Source organism: Amphiura filiformis, chromosome 1 (genome assembly GCF_039555335.1).
Source record: "Amphiura filiformis chromosome 1, Afil_fr2py, whole genome shotgun sequence".
NCBI classification, from domain to species: domain Eukaryota; kingdom Metazoa; phylum Echinodermata; class Ophiuroidea; order Amphilepidida; family Amphiuridae; genus Amphiura; species Amphiura filiformis.
Window position 1 is genome coordinate 13,792,698 of NC_092628.1, and position 22,351 is coordinate 13,815,048.

Here is a 22,351-nt window from a genome sequence, read left to right on the forward strand (position 1 = left end):
ATAACGATAAGCTCGATCACTAGGATAGTGGAGCTTGGGCAATTCTATTTTCTACAAGTGGAGCTTCAGATACTTTACTTGAGAACCCCTGATATAGCCTATTGTAGAATTTGAGGGCAAATTGAGTGGCGAAGGGGAAATGGGACCCTAATCATAAGACTGTCCATATGTGCTCAATTTGAAATTTACACTCATCATGCCATTTTCCTGGGAAACAAGAAAAAGCAATCTGCTGACTTATTAAGATGGTCTTATATTCTTATAAAAGTTCTATACAAACAATCCACTGGTTATTTTATTATAAATACATGTAAACACTGACCTTAGCAGATAAACAGCACGTTCAATGTCACTCAGTTGTTCATCAACGGTTAGTCTCTCTATTTCCTCAGGAGACTGCAACATAAACACATTGAAAAAAAACATGAATGATGAAGTATCTACTAAACATTGTACTGGAAAGGTTATGTGGAAGATCAACATTGTGTCAGGATAAAATTAATGTATGTAATAAATTGCACCTTTATTGTCACCAGGATCTTTTACAATCTCATCTGTCATGGCACAGTTCTTAAAATCTAATAATGTGCTTGTATACAGAATGACCCAGGTGGTGGCCGCATTGCATTCCCTAAATTCAGTAAATTTTCATCGTCAACCGTGTTATTGAATGGGATTATTTTGAAATTTTAAAACGCTTGAAATATCACAAACAAATAGGCCTATGTTAATAAATAATATAAATACAAGCTAAAACCGTTGGGGTTCGATAATGAACCCCACAAAACTAACAAGTATATTGAAAATGCCATACGGCGGTAGCGCTTTCACAAGTTGCCGGCTCGATCATGTCAGCCACCACCTGGAATGACCTTTGAATGCATTGGGTACAAAAGCTCATTCTCCACATTAATTACAACTTGAGGTCAATTCTTGAGCTTTGATTAAATTGGAATTGTTGCTATTGTGACTTTGGAAATTAGACTATTTTGACTCATGTGAAACATACAGGCACAGACTAAGCGTCGAACAACTGGATACAATGACAACGTATGGAAAAATATATTTTTGTAAACAATTTGAGGTCAGTATGAAATTGATATTTTGTACAATTTGTACAGCTATCGAATCTACCCTATCACAAGCAAACGTACCTGTATGTAAAAAGTGCCATTAAATACGGGACATCGCCAATATATTTATGACAAATTTGTGTCCAGAACACGAAAAGTGTCCAGACCTCACGCTTGCTCTCTCGGCTACAACAATGGCGTAATCCATGTATTCCAGCGGTTCAAGCGTAGCTATGAATAATTTAGCAGATGGCGATTTACCAACTCTGATGATGCGTAATGACCTGACCTTGTCAGACCGATGAGTTACATAGGTTTGATCCACCAGTCACTTTACTGCTTACATACGGTCATTTTATTCCGCCATGTTTATTGTTTGAGATCGGGGCCAAGGAACTTAGGCTACACAACGTGCTCATCTCTGACAATTTCCCACAATGCCTTGCGCATTTCCAGAAGAAGGCCTGGCGATTTCCCACATTTCGGTAAAATTGTAAACAACGCCTGGCGTTTCGATAGGGAAAATGGAGATAGCGAAGTCGCATTTTACATCAAGCGGCTGCAAGAGTAAAAGCGTTCTGAAGGATCGGTAATGATTAACAGCTGGTCTGGTGTATTTGAAGTTCATATTGAAGTTTGTAAGTTTGTGACTTCGTATGTTATGTGCAATAGATTACAGGAAGCTTAAATTGGCACGCTGTTCTGCAATTTGTTTGTCGCTTCTGAAAATGTATGGGAGTTCTGGACATGACCTCGCTGGACATAGGCACAGACTAAGTACAGACTATTTGCAACCAGTCCCAGTGTTTTATATGCTGTGAATTCTCGCATATTCATGAGGGCCGATTGTTCAATTGTGCTTTGTCTAACAATCACAGAGCTTTGTATGTCTCCGCATTTTCCTGAAAGTAGACCGTAAAAATTTCTTTCAAGTACAGTGAAACCTCTAAGTTGACAGATGAAAAGGTGGTCTATATTCTTCTGTTAAAAGCTCGTCCAAAAAAACCCTGAATTCCGCATTAGGTTTTTAACTTGAGAAGGGCTTTGAGATGAACTATTAAATTAAGATGGCTTTATGTGTACATAGTAAATCAATCGTAAGATCGATCGTACATGTAAGGCAAAAAAACTTACAAAAAGTCTAGACAAGAAATATTAATTTTGGCCTTGTTTTTAAAAACAAGCTTGATAGAATCTCGGAAGCGGCAGTCTGATGGGACAGTCTTTTTTCCCGATAAAGTAGGGGGTCATGAACATGTCCGATGTTTATGGTCCCCTACTTCTCTCTGTTCTCTTTCTCCACCTTCTTTCTTTCTTTGTTTTATTGTAATTATATCTCTCCGTTTTCTTTCTTTCTAATGCAATTTATTCACACATTTCGTTCTGTAGCACGGCAATCTGGGGTTATTATTTTCTTAGGAAGGGGGTCATGAATAATCCTGACGTGACGTGCCCAGAGTAAATTTTTTTATGTCCGTTGCCGTAACTATCTCCATTTTCTTTCTTTGTAATTGTTTATATTGATTGCTCAGTGCCAGAAATGAGTACAATTAGCTGCCATGTGTAGTAGATACTATGTGTAATTGCCAAATGTTCACAGGTCAGCTATTGCACTTACCCACTTCTGGCACTGAGCAGTCGATATATCTGGCCATTCTTTTTCCATTCAATTTAGTCCCAAGTTTATGTTTTAGCGGCTAATATCTGCAGCAAACCAATGCATCCACAACCGTTGCATAAAGCACGCTCAAAAACACACAATGTTGATTACTGAGCGAACTGATCAGCTTCTTGAAAAGATTTTTTTACGTTTAAGCGGTTAGTGATTTTCCTACACGGATAGTGCATTTACGGTCGGTTAACGTTAAGCGTAGATACCCTTAGTGATTTCAATCGATATTTTCATTCTTTTTTTAAAACAAAAATATTACAATGAATTTATGGCTGCCAGGGTTCACAGTTTTTCGCGTTTTCGTGTCCAGGAAGCTTTTTGTACTCACTGGACCCGGAAAAAGTAAGATTACATTTATAACCTGAATGGGTCCAGCAGGTACATGTAGTGCATATTATTTGGTACGGTAGTACAATTGTAGTGTTTTTGAGAATAGTAGCCGATCGCGGTAAGTCGTCTTTTATCCAATAATTCGGCTCGACTTGGATAGGTTTTGGGTGCCGAATTCGACATACTTCATGCGCGCCAGTACTGAGTGAAGCAGTCAGCCAGCAGGTCGTGCAGCGAGCGTCTAGTTTCTAACTTCCACGACCCGTGCACACAGCGTGACCTCGGTAGCTCAATGCAGTTGCGTGGTCGAAACCCCAAATTGGAGTTCAAATTTCTCCTTAAAATATCATAAAATAATTTGCTTTTCTGCAAAATATTATATCTATATACTATATATTAGTGTTTGATGATAAAATTATGGCTTAAAACATATTTTGGAAGGTCAAACTTACCTCGGAAAAAATCATATGATTAGCCTCAAATTTCAGTCAAGAAATGTGGTTATTTTTCACATAATATCGGATCATGATCCAGAAAAAACACAATATTTCCAAAGTTTGATCTGTTTTCCACGTAATACAAGTATTCAATTTACATGAACTATTTCCGCCCAGATAATAACACGAAAAATATCTCAACTGTCGACATCAAAATTATTTTCGTCCATGACAGAATCTAACACGAGGAGAATTGTTTATCAGGTCACGACAGAGGTCAAATTTTGCGCTTACGTCATGCAAATAACCGATTGTGATTGGTCGATTGACATACAAGATCATGAATATTCAAAATTACGATAGATAAATAAACCGGAAATAAACAATGAAGTAAACAAGCTATGTTTACCATTTTACGTGCAGCTGAAGTAATTAAAAGAAAAGGAAATGTTGAAGTGTATGCATGAAAAAAATGTAACCAGGTGGAAGTGGGGAACATTTATACGCTAGTTCTCCTTTATTTGAAAAAGTACAAAGGCGTGCTGCGAGATTTGTAAAAAGTGATTATGGACGCACAAGTAGTGTTACAAACATGCTTCAAGAACTTGGGTGGGACACCCTGGAAACTCAGAGAACTCATGCTAAACTCATCACCATCTTCAAGGAAACTCATGGACTCATCCCAAGCAATATCAGCCATCTCCAGGTCGGCAATTTCCCTACCAGTACTATATGTACTTCTTCTACTTCTACGAAAATACTCGTTGACGCCTGTTCAGCAACTAAACGAGGGACCCGTTCATCACATAATTTGAATTACAATATCCCCCAATCCAACAAAGACTGTTACAGAAAATCTCTTTATCCTTGCACCATCCCTCAATGGAACTCTCTCCCTCCTGAGACAAAAACAGCAGCTTCAGTTCAGTGCTTCAAGACTATGCTGCAGGACGCCACCAGTAACACCAAGTAATGCATGATGCGGAACTGCACGTCAACAGCCACTACTGGGGCGATTTGTGCAGCTACCACATCAAGATCAAGATCAAGATTTACTTGAAGCATGAAGCTTTGCACTGCAGAACTACGGCGATCGCGATCATTTTATTATGATCGGGGGTCAAAACAGTAAATTAATACCGTTCACAAAGACTTGTTGGTTGGGGGGGGGGGGTGCAAAAAATTTCATCACGAACAATTTTCGGGGCCCCCTTTTCAGATCTCAATAATTTCAGGCCCTCCCTCATTTTTAAAATGAAAATTATAGGTCAACCCCATACATAAATAAACTCAATTTTCCTGGGAAAATTTATGGTCATAATGTTCAGCCGCCCCCAGGGTCAAAACTTTTAAGCCCCCCCCATTTTGTATGAGCACCCCCAGGCCTAACAAGTGTTTGTGAACGGTCCCTAAGCTTAAATTGATTGAATGGATGTCACACTGCCAGGCAAGATACCACACTCTTTTCTAGAAAGATCTGGGGAAATGGAATATGTTATATGTACATAGGCCCTATTTCTTGCACTCTTGCATCTTCAGCCCAAACTAACTTGACTTTGTTCTTGTTTAAGCAGGCTTCAATGGTTTTATCAAATATTCTGGGGTAAATCAGGGATGGGTAAATCAATGATGCAACATCACACTATCATACATAAAAGTTGCGGAATAAAGCAAGATATTATTGGCCGCTTCGGTAAACACTCAGGCTCCCGGGCTCAGGCTAAGCTGCATACGGTTACCACACCTGTGGGGTTAATAGCCATATAACGGCTACAAAACACTCCATTTTGAAAATTATTTTTTATTAAAAAAAAGCATTTCACTTTTTTTTAATTTCTGAAACAGTTGTTTTATTTCTTTTTAACTTCTAGCGGTACAAACTGAATAATCAAATTACTATGGTATTTACATTTTGGAAGAGATTTATACAAATGCAATGCATTGGCAGATCATAGTCCTTCGAGAATGACCTCAGCTATGGGGGGCTCGTGAAGCCAGCATGTTTCGGCAAAGCCGAACAACGAGGCCGAAGGCCAAGTCGCCTCGCTATTAATAGATTTTAACCTAAGCCGATAGTCATTCTTGAAGGACTAGCAGATCAATGAATTCAGGAAAAAACATCTGGGGATTACTGGGCTTGATAAAACAATATTTTTCAAAAGCTGATCCTGGATAGGAAAATTGCTAATTTCATGTTCATTGTGGACATTTTCGTACCGGTACCCAACACAAGGGCATACAGCGCAGCTGCAACATTTTCAGAACCGACTAATCGTGTTTGTGCAATAACAACTTTTCAAGTTTTCGCGTCTGCGTTCTACGCTGTATACCCCATGTGGGAAAGTTCTACGATGAACAGGAATTAACTAATTTTCATATAGATAGTTTATTATACATGAAGGTGAAGCCGAGTCAAATGAACAATCCAAATCTGATGTAAATTTATGCAGGCAATTGTTCAACTATACAATGCAATAATATTTTCTTGCCGTTTTAAACTGAGACCATAGGTATTATGGTCTCAGGTTTTAAATATAACTGTGAGGCAACCAAAAAAAGGTTGTTTTACGAGTGCATAGACTTTTAAATTAGTGTCGGTCGGTCAGGACAATTTTTTGCAAACATATTTTGAAAATTTCAGTCAAAATCAATAAATTTAGGCAAAAATAAATAAGGCTGATTTTACACAATAATTTAGCACAATTAAAAAAAGAAAATGATTTGTGATTTCAAGCTCAGTACCTGATATTTTAAATTTGTTGACGATGAAGTATTTCCATTGTATTCCATAACCATAATTAATAAATCAAGATCATCGTATTTATAAACTAAATATTTATTGTTCGGATTTGTTCCATTCTACGTTCCAAGCCTCTGATTTCTTTCTGCAGTACGGTGCAGGTCCAGGAATAAAATTCACAATTCCAACCACAAGGCGACGCACGCGTCTTTGGCGTCATTCTCATCAAATACCGTCTCGGTCTCAGTCAGAGATTTGCTTCCATAATTTACAATTCAACAGTCCCTTAAAAATAATGACAGTCTACAGTCATGACAGTGTTTTAGAGATATTTAAATATGAATTGTAGTTCCTCATCAACCACTGAAGTTCCATGTTTGTCTCTGTTGTTTTCCTCTTTGTTGTGCGGTTTTTCGTGCCTCCCGTCACGCGTCACAGATCCTGGAATTGTAAATAATATAAAAGATAGAACAAATAAATTAATAATTAATTAATTATTTAACAAGATAAAATAATTATAAACTTCAAACAATAACGATTTAAATTAAATTTGCAAGCCATATTATTAATGTAAAATGCTCCACATTGCTAGCTCCACAATATTATAATCATTGATTGATTTGAGTCCATTTCAAAATCGACCCCAATTGCAAATCGTGTTTTTGCAAACTGAACCAAACCACGATGTAATGAATTTGGTATCACACTAAAGCTTACATCCTTCGCCACGTGACTAATTCACTCGTTTTTTCACATCAATTCCGCCCGGATAATAACACGGTTTGAAGATTCCAAATTTCAACACCCCAAATTTTCATCGGAACAACTTTTCATCATCAAACAAGAACAAAAACATGTCGAATTTGGTATCATTCACGGCAAATTTTGTAAACAAAACTACTCACCGTCCATGTTGACTCTGCTTTTGCACTAGGGGTCACAAATCGCCCTCAAAAGTTCAGACATAGTCTTTTGGTCCAGTCGCAGCGACTGATTATAGCTGAACTCGCTGTTAGAAAATCGGTGACCTCGACTGTGTGTGTGTGACCTGCTGGCTGACTGGAAGATGGCATTTCGGATTTTTATTTTGGACCCCATTTCCGGAAGTCTTACATTTCTGAGAACCACCTCTCATGTATGTGTTATGTTCTGCACTCTGGCATTTAGAACTCGAGCTTCGAATTTCCACACCAATGACACCATAGTTACACATTCGAGGCTAGAGTCCATTTAAGAGCATTGGGGGCTGTGCAGTAATTATGAGCCCCCCACCCCCCGGGTAAAATTTCCGATCGGCCTGCCAAAAATCGCTTGCCCCCCATGTTTATGAAAAAAGCGTTTCCGTACTGTTTTCCTATGCCATTTTAGAGTGTTTTATTTAAAAAGCGCCCCCATGAATGTGTGCCAAAAATCGCTTGCCCCCCCCTCCTTTCGGCTCACCAAATATTTCTTGACCTCCCCCAATTTTACCCTCTCCAGGGCTCATAATTATTGCACAGCCCAGGGTTCGCAGGTTTTTGCTGCAGGTGGAAAAAACTAAAAAAGTGATTTATAGTTCAGTTTTTTCATCTCAAAACAAATTATTAAAAGTTACAAAAATCATTTCCTGAAGGCCAGATAACATATTAAGAAATTAAAGGCATGCATTCATTGCTCAAGTCAGTGTTCGATTTACCGCCTGCATACCTGCACCAGTGCATGTAACATTCCCTTTGTGCATGCAGCTTTTCACTACCTGCCTGCACGCGTGCATGTACGATTTTAGCGCTAGCGATATGACAAGGCCAATATACAAAAGTAAACAAGCAGTCAGTCCGATTTGGAAAAACCCAAACTATTTTTAGCGCAACATCCTGACTTCAGGGCCAGGGTTCGATTTAGAGGGGTTTTACATGCACAAATGCATGTAACTTTGGCTCTGTGCATGTAGAATTTTGCCTGTGCATGCAAAATTTTGTGTTATTCAGCCCATTTTGAGGAAAAAATCAGAGTTGTGCATGTAAATTTTATTTTCTAAATCGAACCCTGTTCAGGGCTGACGCAATTGACAATTCCCGATACCCCTATCACGTGAGTCTTCTACACAGCCAGTTTGCGTCGGTCTGATACTCGTTGATCCTAACGAACATTCGCAATAGCCACATACAGTCTGGTCCGAGACTATGACTTCCCTTAGAGGGGCTAGCGTAATGTGACGTCATCCACCAATTCCCGATACCCTCGCACATGTCGAAGGCAGCTGTCATTTTCATTTAATTGAAAAAAAAAGAACCGGAATTTAAACTGTGGAAAATATTTGTTTACGTACGGAAAATAATCATAATAATGTCCAGCAAAAAAAGGAAATAGCTCAAAAAACACTTGCATCATTCTGGAAATTGTGCACCTCGTCGGCGACTAGTTCTAGAACAGATGAAGCCACAGCATCCAGTGTTTTGGCTAAGAAATCGTGCAGTGATCGGCATAAAAATGACAGACAGTGGAGCCGGGAATATTATTACAAGCTTAACTGACAATGATCGTGATTCAATGTGATTTTATGTTTGCTTTAATTTTGGTGCATGCACACTTTTTGCTGTGCATGTAGAAATTTTGGGCTACATGCACCAGTGCAGGTAGGAAAAAATTTGTAAATCGGACACTGGCTCAAGTGCATTTTAACCGAAATGTGGCATATATATCAAATTCTAGACTTCTCAAGCAATTCTGTGATAACAATTAACATAAATGGTATGTACTGATAATTCTGATTTTAAATTAAAATTAAAATCCAAAGTCACCAATAAAAAATGCATGCTCACCAGAGTCAGAAATTCGCAACCAAGTGCGAGCAGACTTTTGGATTCTCCCAGTGGAATTTTGCAAAAATGCATGGAAATATTTATGAGAATCCATTTAGATTCTTGCAATTTTGTTGACGGGAATCTTTGCTTGGCTTATTCCACTTGGGACGTTAAGCAGTATCCAAGAGAATCGACTCTCACCTAATTTCTGACCCTGCTCACGTCACTCAATCAAAGAAAGAGTCTGAGCTAAAGTAATAAAAGTTTTGTTAACTTGGCTAATCTATATAGCAATGATCGTTACCTTTAAACCTGTTTTGACTGACTGTTCCAAGCTCAAATCAGCCAAATCATTTTCCAATCCATCAACACCACCAACTGCTCGTTCGCCCCATTCGTCCATCATATCCATACTACGCGTTACGTTTATCATGTTCACACGAGTATATCACCTTCCTGTGTGCTCTTAGATTATCAAAAGTAAGGAAATATGTTCCTCTTGACACATACGAGTACGTGTCACACGACAAAAACTGTTGCCATGGATTCAAAGTTGTTTAAAAACTTCAGTAATGGTACACTGCATTTCCCGTATTTCTGATGTCAACAAGCAGCCGCCATACTTCTTGCTTAAATTACCCAGAATGCATTACGAGGTCGATGAATCGATTTTTGATCGATGCACTGCTTGGTTGTGTTTCTAGAACTTATTTCGTCGTCTGCTAGCTATTATCATTGGTCAATGGACAAGAAAGAGAGGGAAAAGTGAAAAAAGGAATGAAAGAGGGAAGGAAAAGCAAAAGAAAAGAGTAACGGGGGGCCTGACGCAAAAAGGTTGGGCCCTGAAATCCCTCTGAGGCCTTGAAAAATAAAATCACCTTAATTTTTCTTGTGGAACATGAGTTTACACTATTTTTCTATTGGGTTGACGTACCTTTTTCATGATCAAAAGGGGGCCCGGAAAAAAATTAGGTCCAAAAGGCCATGAAAATTTTTTTTTTAATTTTTCATTCAAGTTGCATCAGGCGCCCCTGAGTGGTGAACGGTCCCTAATGATGGGGCGGGTTTTAGTTGTAGGCCTATAGGCTCCAAAAGAGTGAAAAACTCTCTTCAAAACTCTCCAAAAGAGTCAGCGAGACTGTGAGACTAGGGTGAAAATCACTCCTAAAAGAGTAGACCTAAAACTCATTCAAAGTTATAAGGCCTATGTAGGCCTAGTCATGGTAGTTGCTAAAATGATGGACTTTTGATCCAGGAGAGGGCAGGATATTCCTTCTTGCGCTTCTATAGGTTCTGTAAAACCTCGGTAGGCCTATAGGCCTATAGGCCAACAGCGTTTTAACAGTCTTTCAAGTTTTATTTACAAATATTATTTACAAACTGTCAGAAGTTTCTCCTCAGGTTATAATGCTTTAGAATCAACGACAACAAATAATCATACGCCCTTCAAGGCTTGTGCCATTTTGCTTAACAAATACTGAAGCACACGTTTTGAAATTTCGTGTTGCTCCTCAGGCTAAAATGAAACAGTACAGCGTTGAACTCTTGTTCCTGAAACAAATGCTTACTGAGAAACTTGTTTCACCAATAAAATGGGACACCAGAAGGTGGTGAAGGTCTTCTTTATAGGTGGGTGTCCTAAACTTTGTACATCGCCGCACCTTTTGTTAGGTCGGCATGTATAAAACCATCTATAGGTCTCTGACATTTTAATTTTACATTCAGAATTAAATGAAGGTGGTCAGTTAAAAAAAAAAAACTTAAAAACATTTTCCAGCCTTTTTGACAGACTTTTTATATTTAACAAAAATTATTTCGAAGTTTATTAAAAGAACATTGTAAAATTATTATTTGGGTATCTTTTTTTTGTCAAATTTAAAATATTTTGCGGAGTCAGTTGAAGTTTTCAGAATTGCATGCAGCCGTACAGCCGTACAAGGGCCAAGAGTCACTTGACAAAATAATATTCCTTCTAACATCTGGTTTAAAGAAAATATCAGCTACGAGAGAGCAGGAAACAGTGGCGTAGCCAGGTGACGTAATGCTAGAAAAAGAATGTAATTCTAGAATAAGATGTAGCCTACTATCGACTGATGAATACGATCTACTGATGATATCGATAGCGATGCTAGAATAAGATGCTATCTACTGATGATAGCATGGATTTAGAATAAAATGCTATCTACTAATGATAAAATGCTAGAATTTCTGCTGATGATACCAATTCTAGTATAAGATGCTAGCTAAGGATAATAGTAATTCTAGAATAAAATGCTAGTATCTACTGATGATAGCAATGCATGGTAGAATAAGATTGTATTTACTGATGATACCAATGGTAGAATAAGATCATTTCTATTTACTTATGATACCAATTTTAGAACAAGATACTATCTACTGATGATAGCCATTCCAGAATACGATGCTATCTAAGGATGATCTATTGATTATAGCAAAGCTAGAATAAAATGCTATCTACTGATGATAACAATGCTAGAATAAGATGCTATCTGTGATAACAATGCTAGAATAAGATGCTATCTACTGAGGATAGCAACGCTAGAACAAGATGATATCTATAGGCCTACTGATGATAGTATAGTGGTAGAATAAGATGCCATACTGATGATAACAATGCTAGAATAAGATGCTATTTACTGATGATTGCAATTCTATAAGATGATATCTATTTATGACAGCAATGCCAGAATAAGATGATATCTACTGACGATAGCAATGCCAGAATAAGATGATATCTACTGACGATAGCAATGGCAGAATAAGATGATAGCAATGCTAGAATAAAATTCTATTTACTGATGACACCAATTCTAGAATAAGATGCTATCTATTGATGATATGTAGTTTAAGATGCTATCTAGCTATCTACTAATGATACCAGTTCTAGAATATGGTGCTATCTAGGCTATTGATGATGATAGCAATTCTAGAATAAGATGCTATCTATTGACTATAGCAATGGTAGAATACTGATGACAGCAATACTAGAATAGGATGATATCTACTAATTATAGCAAATTTATCTAGAATTTATCCAGAATTCTAGAATACGATGCTATCTATTGATATATGCTATCTATTAATGATACCAATTCTAGAATAAGATGCTACCTACTGATGATAGCAATGCTATATTAAGATGCTATCTACTGATGATAGCAATGCTATATTAAGATGCTATCTATGATAGCAATGCTACACTGCAAAAAGTGTGTCTAGCATGGAGACACGTCTTCAGTAGACATATCTTAATTTAGTGTCTTTGTGCAAGTCACATATCATAACCACATGTCTTGTGGTTAGTCATTACTTTATGCATATGAGTCATGTCTAGTTTAGAGACATATGAAATTGTGATAAGACACGACTCGAAGAATGGGTGACTTGTTAGAAGTCACTTATTCAATAATGTGCTTTTAATTAGGACATGAAGTAAGACATGTCCCATTCTGCTCATATAATTAAGACATGACTTAAGGCTAGCTACATACTTTGTTGATGTCTTGTAGCTAGTCATGTCTTGGATAAGGACATAGCTCAAAGTCATGTCTTTCCATAAGCCATGTCTACATGCAAGACATGACTTGCATAAGGACATGGCTAAAAAGTGGCTTCAAAGTCGCGTCTTAAAATAGTGTCCTAAGGTAAGACACAATTTTTGCAGTGTATAATAAGATGCTATCTACTGATGATAGCAATGCTATAATAAGATGCTATCTACTGAAGATAGCCATTCTAAAATAAGATGCTATCTATTTATGACAGCAATGCCAGACTAAAATACTATCTACTGATGATAGCAATGGTAGGATAAGTTGCTATCTATTTATGATAGCAATGCTAGAATAGGATTTACTGATGATACTAGTTCTAGAATAAGATGCTATCTATTGATGATGATATTATTTCTAGAATAAGAGGCTATCTACTGCTGATAGCAATGCTAGAATAAGATGCTATCTACTGATGATAGCAATGATAGAATAAGATGATAACTATGTGATGATACCAATTCTATATAGAATAAGATGCTATCTACTGATGATAGCAACACTAGAATAAGATGCCATCTATTTGATGATACCAATTCTAGAAATAAGACGCTATCTACTGATGATAGCCATTCTAGAATAAAATGCTATATACTTATGATAGCAATGGTGGAATCAGATGCAATACTGATGATAGCAATGGTAGAATAAGATGTTATCTACGTATGATAGCAATTCTAGAATAGGATTCTATCTACTGATAATACTAATTCTAGAATAAGATGCTATCTATAGATGATACCAATTCTAGAATTAAGGATAGTAGCCATTCTAGAATAAGATGCTATCTAAGGATGATTTATTGATTATAGCAAAGCTAGAATAAAATGATACCTACTGATGATGACAATGCTATATAGAATAAGATGCTATCTGTGATAACAATGCTAGAATAAGATGCTATCTACTGAGGATAGCAACGCTAGAACATGATGCTATCTACTGATGATAGCAACGATATAGAATATGATGCTATCTACTGATGATAGCAACGCTAGAACATGATGCTATCTACTGATTATAGTATAATGGAAGAATAAGATGCTATCTACTAATGATAGCAATGCTAGAATAAGACTCTATTTACTGAAGATAGCAACGCTAGAACATGATGCTATCTACTGATGATAGTAATGGAAGAATAAGATGCTATCTACTAATGATAGCCATGCTAGCATATCTACTGTTAATACCAATTCCAGAATAAGATGCTATCTATTGATGATAGCAATGCTAGAACAAGATGCTATCTACTGATGATAGTAACACTAGAACAATATGCTATCTACTAGCTGATGGTAGTAACGGTAGAATAATACTAATAATAGCAATTCTATATAATAAGATACTATTTACGGATGATAACAATTCTAGAATAAGAAGACATCTACTAGTAAAGATGCCACACAGTAATTTTGATTTTCGTGCAACATTTTTAAAGGGTGACAGCAATGTTGAAAAGTATATGTACTCACAAAAACTGCACTTTTCAACCCAAATATCTCAGCTCACGACACTGTACAGAAATGTCAGCCATTTAAAATGAAAAGAGTGAGAAAATACATTTTAACATGGTTGTGACCTTTGTCTAAACAATTTACGACGAAAATCCCAACTAAAGCAGATAGACAGATGTGGCATTTGATGAGTATATATTTGTATACTATCTACTGAAGATAGCAATGCAGGAATGAGATATCCTATCTACTGATGATAGCAATTCTAGAAAAAGACGCTATCTACTGATGATGGCAATGCGAGAATAAGACGCTATCTACTGATGATAGCAATACAAGAATAAGATGCTATCTACTGATGATAGCAATGCAAAGAATGAGGTGATATCTACTGATGATAGCAATGCAAAGAATGAGGTGATATCTACTGATGATAGCAATGCAAAGAATGAGGTGATATCTACTGCTGATAGCAATGCAAAGAATGAGGTGATATCTACTGATGACAACAATACAAGAATAAGATCCTATCTACTAATGATAGCAATTCTAGAAAAAGATGCTATCTACTGATGATAGCAATGCGAGAATAAGATGCTATCCACTGATGACAGCAATACAAGAATATGATCCTATCTACTGATGATAGCAACGCTAGAACATGATTCTATCTATACTGATGATAGTATAATGGAAGAATAAGATGCTATCTACTAATGATAGAAATGCTGGAATAAGACTCTATTTTCTGAAGATAGCAACGCTATAGAACATGATGCTATCTGCTGATGATAGTGATGGAAGAATAAGATGCTATCTACTAAGGATATCAATGGTAGAATAAGATGCTATCTACTAATGATAGCCATGCTAGCATATCTACTGTTAATACCAATTCCAGAATAAGATGCTATCTATTGATGATAGCAATGCTAGAACAAGATGCTATCTACTGATGATAGTAACACTAGAACAATAAGCTATCTACTAGCTGATGATAGTAATGGTAGAATAATACTAATAATAGCAATTCTATATAATAAGATACTATTTACGGATGATAACAATTCTAGAATAAGAAGACATCTACTAGTAAAGATGCCACACAGTAATTTTGATTTTCGTGCAACATTTTTAAAGGGTGTCAGCAATGTTGAAAAGTATATGTACTCACAAAAACTGTACTTTTCAACCCAAATATCTCAGCTCACGACACTGTTCAGTAATGTCAGCCATTTAAAATGAAAAGAGTGAGAAAATACATTTTAACATGGTTGTGACCTTTGTCTAAACAATTTGCGACGAAAATCCCAACTAAAGCAGATAGACAGATGTGGCATTTGATGAGTATATATTTGTATACTATCTACTGAAGATAGCAATGCAGGAATGAGATATCTTATTTACTGATGATAGCAATGCAAGAATGAGGTGATATCTACTGATGATAGCAATGCGAGAATAAGATACTATCTGCATCAATGCGAGAATAAGATGCTATCTACTGATGATAGCAATGCTAGAATAAGATGCTATCTACTGATGATAGCAATGCTAGAATACGATGCTTTCTACTGATGATAGCAATGCTATAATAAGATGCTATCTACTGATGATAGCAATGCTAGAATAAGATGCTATCTGCATCAATGCGAGAATAAGATGTTATCTACTGATGATAGCAATGCGAGAATAAGATGCTATCTACTGATGATAGCAATGCGAGAATAAGATGCTATCTATATATACTGATGATAGCAATGCGAGAATAAAATGCTATCTACTGACGATAGCAATGCGAGAATAAGATGCTATCTACTGATGATAGCAATGCAAGAATGAGGTGATATCTACTGATGACAGCAATACAAGAATAAGATGCTATCTACTGATGATAGAAATGCAAGAATAAGACGCTATCTACTGATGATAGCAATGAGGTGATATCTACTGATGACAGCAATACAAGAATAGGGTGATATCTACGCTATGCTAGAATACGATGCTTTCTACTGATGATAGCAATGCTATAATAAGATGCTATCTACTGATGATAGCAATGCTAGAATAAGATGCTATCTGCATCAATGCGAGAATAAGATGTTATCTACTGATGATAGCAATGCGAGAATAAGATGCTATCTACTGATGATAGCAATGCGAGAATAAGATGCTATCTATATATACTGATGATAGCAATGCGAGAATAAAATGCTATCTACTGACGATAGCAATGCGAGAATAAGATGCTATCTACTGATGATAGCAATGCAAGAATGAGGTGATATCTACTGATGACAGCAATACAAGAATAAGATGCTATCTACTGATGATAGAAATGCAAGAATAAGACGCTATCTACTGATGATAGCAATGAGGTGATATCTACTGATGACAGCAATACAAGAATAGGGTGATATCTACTGATGAGATGATAGCAATGCGAGAATAAGATGCTATCTATAGATAGCATCTTATTCCCGTATTGCTATCATCAGTAGATAGCATCTTATTCTAGCATTGCTGTCATCAGTAGATAGCATCTTATTCTCGCATTGCTATCATCAGTAGATAGCATCTTATTCTCGCATTGCTGTCATCAATAGATAGCATCTTATTCTAGCATTGCTATCATCAGTAGATAGCATCTTATTCTAGCATTGCTGTCATCAATAGATAGCATCTTATTCTAGCATTGCTATCATCAGTAGATAGCATCTTATTCTCGCATTGCTATCATCAGTAGATAGCATCTTATTCTCGCATTGCTATCATCAGTAGATAGCATCTTATTCTAGCATTGCTGTCATCAATAGATGGCATCTTATTCTCGCATTGCTATCATCTCATCAGCTGTAGATATCCCCTTATTATACCATGTTTACGGAACACTGCAAAAACTGTGTTTAGGCATTGAAGACATTCTTTCCGTCACTTTGTAAACATATTTAGAAGCTAAACATAACGTATCAAATTCCAAAAGATCACTGATCAATGGCTACACATTATCCATAAATTTTACTCTAAAATGTTTTAACACGTTTACAACGGAAAGGCAAGAGTGTGTTTAGAAAAGTATTTAGGTGCTAAACACTGTTTTGCAGTGCAGCTAAATCAAAGTAAGCCAACTTTAGGATAATTATTTATTTTGTCTTTGTTTTGTTCCTCACGTGAAGCTGGTATAGCTTCTGGCTCGCATTGTTCTAACCTGAAAAGACAATAGCTTGCAGATGACCCTTATTCATTTATTAAAGCTGTTCAGCTTATTCAAGAGTGGCCAAAAATATAGTACTTGGTCGTTGTGGTTTATAGAGCTTTCTTCTTGTAACAAAGAATCTAAGCCTTCAAAGTTATTTAAAATTGTTAAAATAGTCACAACACGGCATGCAATGGTAGATGATAATGACAAGAAACTATCAACATTTTGACACAAATTCTATCCCTTGTCTAATGCCACAATCTATCCACTAAACACGAGTCAGCAAAACATGTGAATCAGATCCAAAGTAAGCAATTATGAAATTGGGATAATATGGCAAAATAATGAGTAAAATTACACTAAAAACATAAGAAACAAACAGCAACATCGGTATTAAAGTAAGACAGAGTATTATAGGTACTGAGTAAGTTAGAAATGGCAATTTTCTAAATTTCCTGACTTTGGTCTTTAGATCATTATGTTTGTAGGCCTGTTGGAAAAAATAGAGATCGTTTTGGTTTGGATATTATTTCACCCTACTGTTCACAAACCGGGGGAGCACTCACTAAAACCGCATTGACACAACAATTCTTTTAACAATTTCTGATAATTTCTCGCCGAACGCCATATTTTTCACCGAATTTCATTATTTTTCTTCAAATTTGTTTAAAAAAAAATTGAACATTAATTTGTGTCAAGATTGGTCGACTTTTATATCTTCACTCATATTTGTTCCGAGTCTCAGGGAAAGGCCCACGTTTTTGTAAAATTATCCTCAATCTCACGAATAGACCCTCCTCCCCTCTTTTTTGGACCTAAATGTGAAATCTACCATCATTATAGTAATCAGGCCTATTAGCTCCTATTATTGTAGGCGTTGTTGTGTAATGATCTCATAATAGCCTGTATCTTTGGTGGAATAAACATTGTTGTTATCGATAACGTTAATCTTTGGCGTGATCATTTTGTGAGACTTATTCTAAAACGTCAAAAAAAAATCAGGTGATACGTCTTTGTTTGCAACCCATTTTCGCGGGAATATTTCAATTCATTCGGTGTTGCGACTGCGAAATGAATGGTCGTCCTGTGATCTTCTTCTTCCCGTTATGAGTTTAAAAATTAGTACTTCGCCATGTTCATCATAATTTATAACTGCTTGGAAAAACTCTGCAAGTTATAAAATACAAATAAGCTATCTACTGCTGATAGCAATATATGTCACATACAAATAAGCTATCTACTGCTGATAGCAATATATGTCACATACAAATAAGCTATCTACTGCTGATAGCAATATATATATGTTGCATACAAATAAGCTATCTACTGCTGATAGCAATATATGTCACATACAAATAAGCTATCTACTGCTGATAGCAATATATGTTGCATACAAATAAATTATCTACTGCTGATAGCATTATATGTCACATACAAATAAGCTATCTATACGGTATACTGCTGATAGCAATATATGCACATTGAATAATAGCATTGTGGCACGTAAAATCCACCATTTATCTTCAAAGCAATACAAATAGCTGCAACTTTTAAATTCGTGTAATTTTCATTTAAAACACTGGTGTGTTGTTAATATTGAACAAAAATGGACAAATGGGGTATCAAAAATCATCCTTCTTTCTATATTGAAATATTGTGAACGCAATTATTAGTTCTGACGCTATATAGGCATTTTTAAAACAGCTGCGTTACTTTCTGTGCAGTCTTTATGTCACATACAAATAAGCTACGGTATCTACTGCTGATAGCAATATATGCATATACGAATAAACTTTATGCTGGTGATAGCAATATATATATGCACATGCAAATACCTATCTACTGCTGATAGCATTATAATGTCACATATACACTCCAAAAACCGCACTTTCTTTTTGGCGATGAAAACACTCTTGTTGTTTTCACATTGTAAACATGTTTAGAGGCTATTTACATCAATGTTTAATGGCTAAACAGTATCCATCAATACTCTTAATAAGTTTAGTAGGCCTATTTGAACAAAGTATTTACAAAGTAAAGGCAAGAATATATTTAGAAAGTATGAATGCTAAACACTCTTTTTGCAGTAAAGATAGCAATGTAAGAATTAGATGCTATCTACTGATGATAGCAATGCAAGAATAAGATACTCACTACCTATGGTAGCAATAAATGCTATAATAACTACGAATTGAGATATACTTGCAAACAGTATTAAAAACTTGCATTTTACTATTCATAAAATGCTTCTAATTTTTTACTTTTATCATAACTAATTTTGGTACTCGAAGTTAAAAATTCGAAGTTAAAAATGAACCCCTTTTTGGAGGAAAATCCCTGCAGATATTGTGCGCGGTATTTAGCATATAATACTGCATTATGTGGTACGCCGAAATTCATTTTTTTGCTTTTAATGTACCATAATGCTAAACACTGTTTTTGAAGTGAAGAATTAGATGCTATCTACTGATGATAGCAATGCGAGAATAGGATACTCTCTACCTATGGTAGCAATAAATGCTAGAATAACTATGAATTAAGATACTATACTATGCAAACAGTATTACAAATTTGCATTTTACTACTTCTAAAACGCTTCTCATTTTTTACTTTTATCATAACTTGTTTGGTACTTCGAACTAAATTAAAACTGACGTACTTTTTTGGAGGATAATCCCTACAGATATTGTGCGCGGTGTTTAGCATATAACTGCATGTACGCCGAAATCCATTCTTTTTTTGCTTTTAATGTACCATTTCTGGGAATACACGGAGGGCAGTCGACTAGTTGGTCTAAAAAGTTTGTAACTACATTTAAACAATAACAGAATATCACATAAATGAGCAACTATTTAAAAGTGTGCATAAAATTGACATTCAATTGAGTGAAAACAAGCTTATTAATGATACAGTGGTTCTTAAGAAGTCCCTCCCTAACCTGTTTCTCAGAAGAAAAAAACATCGTCGCATGTTTTGAACGGTGAGCTTATTTAGTGCACCGCAAATCATACACGATAGTCAGTGTATTTATTGTAAGTTCGTGTATATGCCGTACACGGAATTCCTTCTGAATACTGATAGTGTACGACCAAGTCATCAGAACTGAACACATCAGTGTATAATTATACAGCAAATTGAAGATCACTTCACATCACTTCTAACATATATAGCGTGGCGAGGATTCATATTTTTAGCATCGTTGAGTGTCAAGAAGAAGAGGATTTGTGAGAATTGCAATTGCAAATCAGCTGTTATCTTAAAGAGCAAAAAGGATAATAAGATTCAGGGATTTTTTCCGGTGCATTTTTACGTGTTGACCAATCTTAAACCAGTGGAGTGATAAAACGCGTTAACAGGTAAGTCCACAGTCATTAACTTTCTGCGACATTTTACAATTTGTAACTGTTTTAATTAAGATTATTCGCATTCGTTACCGACCTCAAGGCATTTATGTAGATATAAGACATTCATGTAACAGATTTACGGTCCCGTTTCAGACAATCTAGTTAAGGCTTATTGGATTCTGGTCAATTCACCATGCGTAGCTTTGGGAAAATCAAATTTGGTTCTCGCAAATCTATTTAAAACCAAAAGCCATCTTTAGCCAGAATTAATTATATAGGCTAACGCTTGAAAAATTCGAACTCTTATTATAGCTTAGTTGTGACATTGCTTTTGGCATAGCAATGAATCCGATATTTATTATAATAATGACTGCATGTAGTAGGACATTTTTTAATGTGTTTGAATAGGCCCTACACAATTTCATCTTGCATTATGAGTTAAGGTGGTACTACACCCCCTGACTAAATTTGCATTTTCCTCAAAAAATAACTATAGACACTGGTAAAAAAAAGTTATGTATAAGGGCAAGGAATCCAATTACTTCACTGAAATTTCAGTAATTCAAGACAAGTGGTTCATTACACATTGTTACATATGTTAAGAAATGAGGTACATTCTAGCGGTACCTCTTTTCTTATCATAAATAACGTACCGCTTGTCATGAGTCACGGAAATTCCAGTATATTAACTGGATCCCTTGCCCCTATAATATAAATAACTTTTGTTATCAGTGTGTTATTATTTTTTTTTTTTAAAATGCAAAAATAGTCACAAATTTATAAAGGGGTGCAGTACCACCTAGAGGTTTAAGATTTGACCCATGATTACGCAAGATGTTATACGAAATATTCATCTTCTGTCGTTTTAAACCATTGTTTTTATTTATCAAACAAATTAAAACATGGAACATTTTTTTAGTTGGTCTTTTACATGTGTAATGAGGCATTTGTGTTAATTATCGTTGCCATTATAACAAAAAGACATCACAATGTTGCCTAGAATAAGTAAATTTATCGAGAAGAAAAGAAGAAAGAGAGTAGGATTATATATGAGAGGGGTAGTAAGAGCCTAGAGGGGAAAGAGAGGGAGGGAGAGAGACAGAGAGATGACAAGGGTTGAAGGAGAGAGACTGAGAGAGTACGGGGAGGGAGAAAACAATAATTTTGGTTCTCGGCTGTTTTTGTTTGAATAAATAAATCGAAATATTTATTTGTTTATGACACATGAAAGCTTTATGAATTGCTGCAATATGACAATGGAACTAAAATGCAAGGACACTTTCATAATGACAAAACCACACATGCAATTAATTAAATCAATAATACGGAGATACTTTTTTTTGTATAAATCTTAATTTGGCGGTTTTGGTGTAGTATTGGGGTTAGCTATTTTGTTTGTGAGAGATTTTGTTGTGCGAGGTAGTGGGGGTGTGGGGTGGGTGTGTGGGGGAGGGTGGCGCGTGTGTATGGGCACTATGCCATATGCGCCAGATACGCGGGACCATAAGCATTGTGTGTTCACAATACTGTTTTTTCCCTTAAATTTCCACTTGCTATTATGTACTCTAAATTGAAATGTCTCCCCCATGTTCTGCATTTCAAAATTCGTACATAGAGCAAGCTTTGTTGAAACTAGCAGAGATATCAAATGATCGTACACTAATAGATAGTCAGTTGTCATATCCAAAGTCAAATAAGTATTAATATTTTGACCTGGGATATGTTATGACGATTCTAAGCTATA

General features: G+C 36.0%; 2 protein-coding genes across 2 annotated transcripts in view; one reads left to right on the forward strand and one right to left on the reverse strand.

Annotated features, from left to right (window-relative positions):
* LOC140157218 (serine/threonine-protein phosphatase 4 regulatory subunit 4-like) overlaps positions 1 to 9,652 on the reverse strand; it is a 185,339-nt gene extending 175,687 nt beyond the window's left edge. The window contains exons 1-2 of the mRNA XM_072180372.1: positions 9,340 to 9,652; positions 323 to 396 (exon numbers count right to left, since the gene is read on the reverse strand). Of these exons, the coding sequence (XP_072036473.1) occupies positions 323 to 396; positions 9,340 to 9,468 (203 nt within the window). The 5' untranslated portion in view covers positions 9,469 to 9,652. The remainder of the gene's footprint in view (positions 1 to 322; positions 397 to 9,339) is intronic.
* Positions 9,653 to 20,255: 10,603 nt separating this feature from the next.
* Positions 20,256 to 22,351, forward strand: part of LOC140157305 (thyrostimulin alpha-2 subunit-like) — a 196,026-nt gene continuing 193,930 nt past the window's right edge. The window contains exon 1 of the mRNA XM_072180485.1: positions 20,256 to 20,619. The gene's annotated coding sequence lies outside the window, so the exon portion shown is untranslated. The remainder of the gene's footprint in view (positions 20,620 to 22,351) is intronic.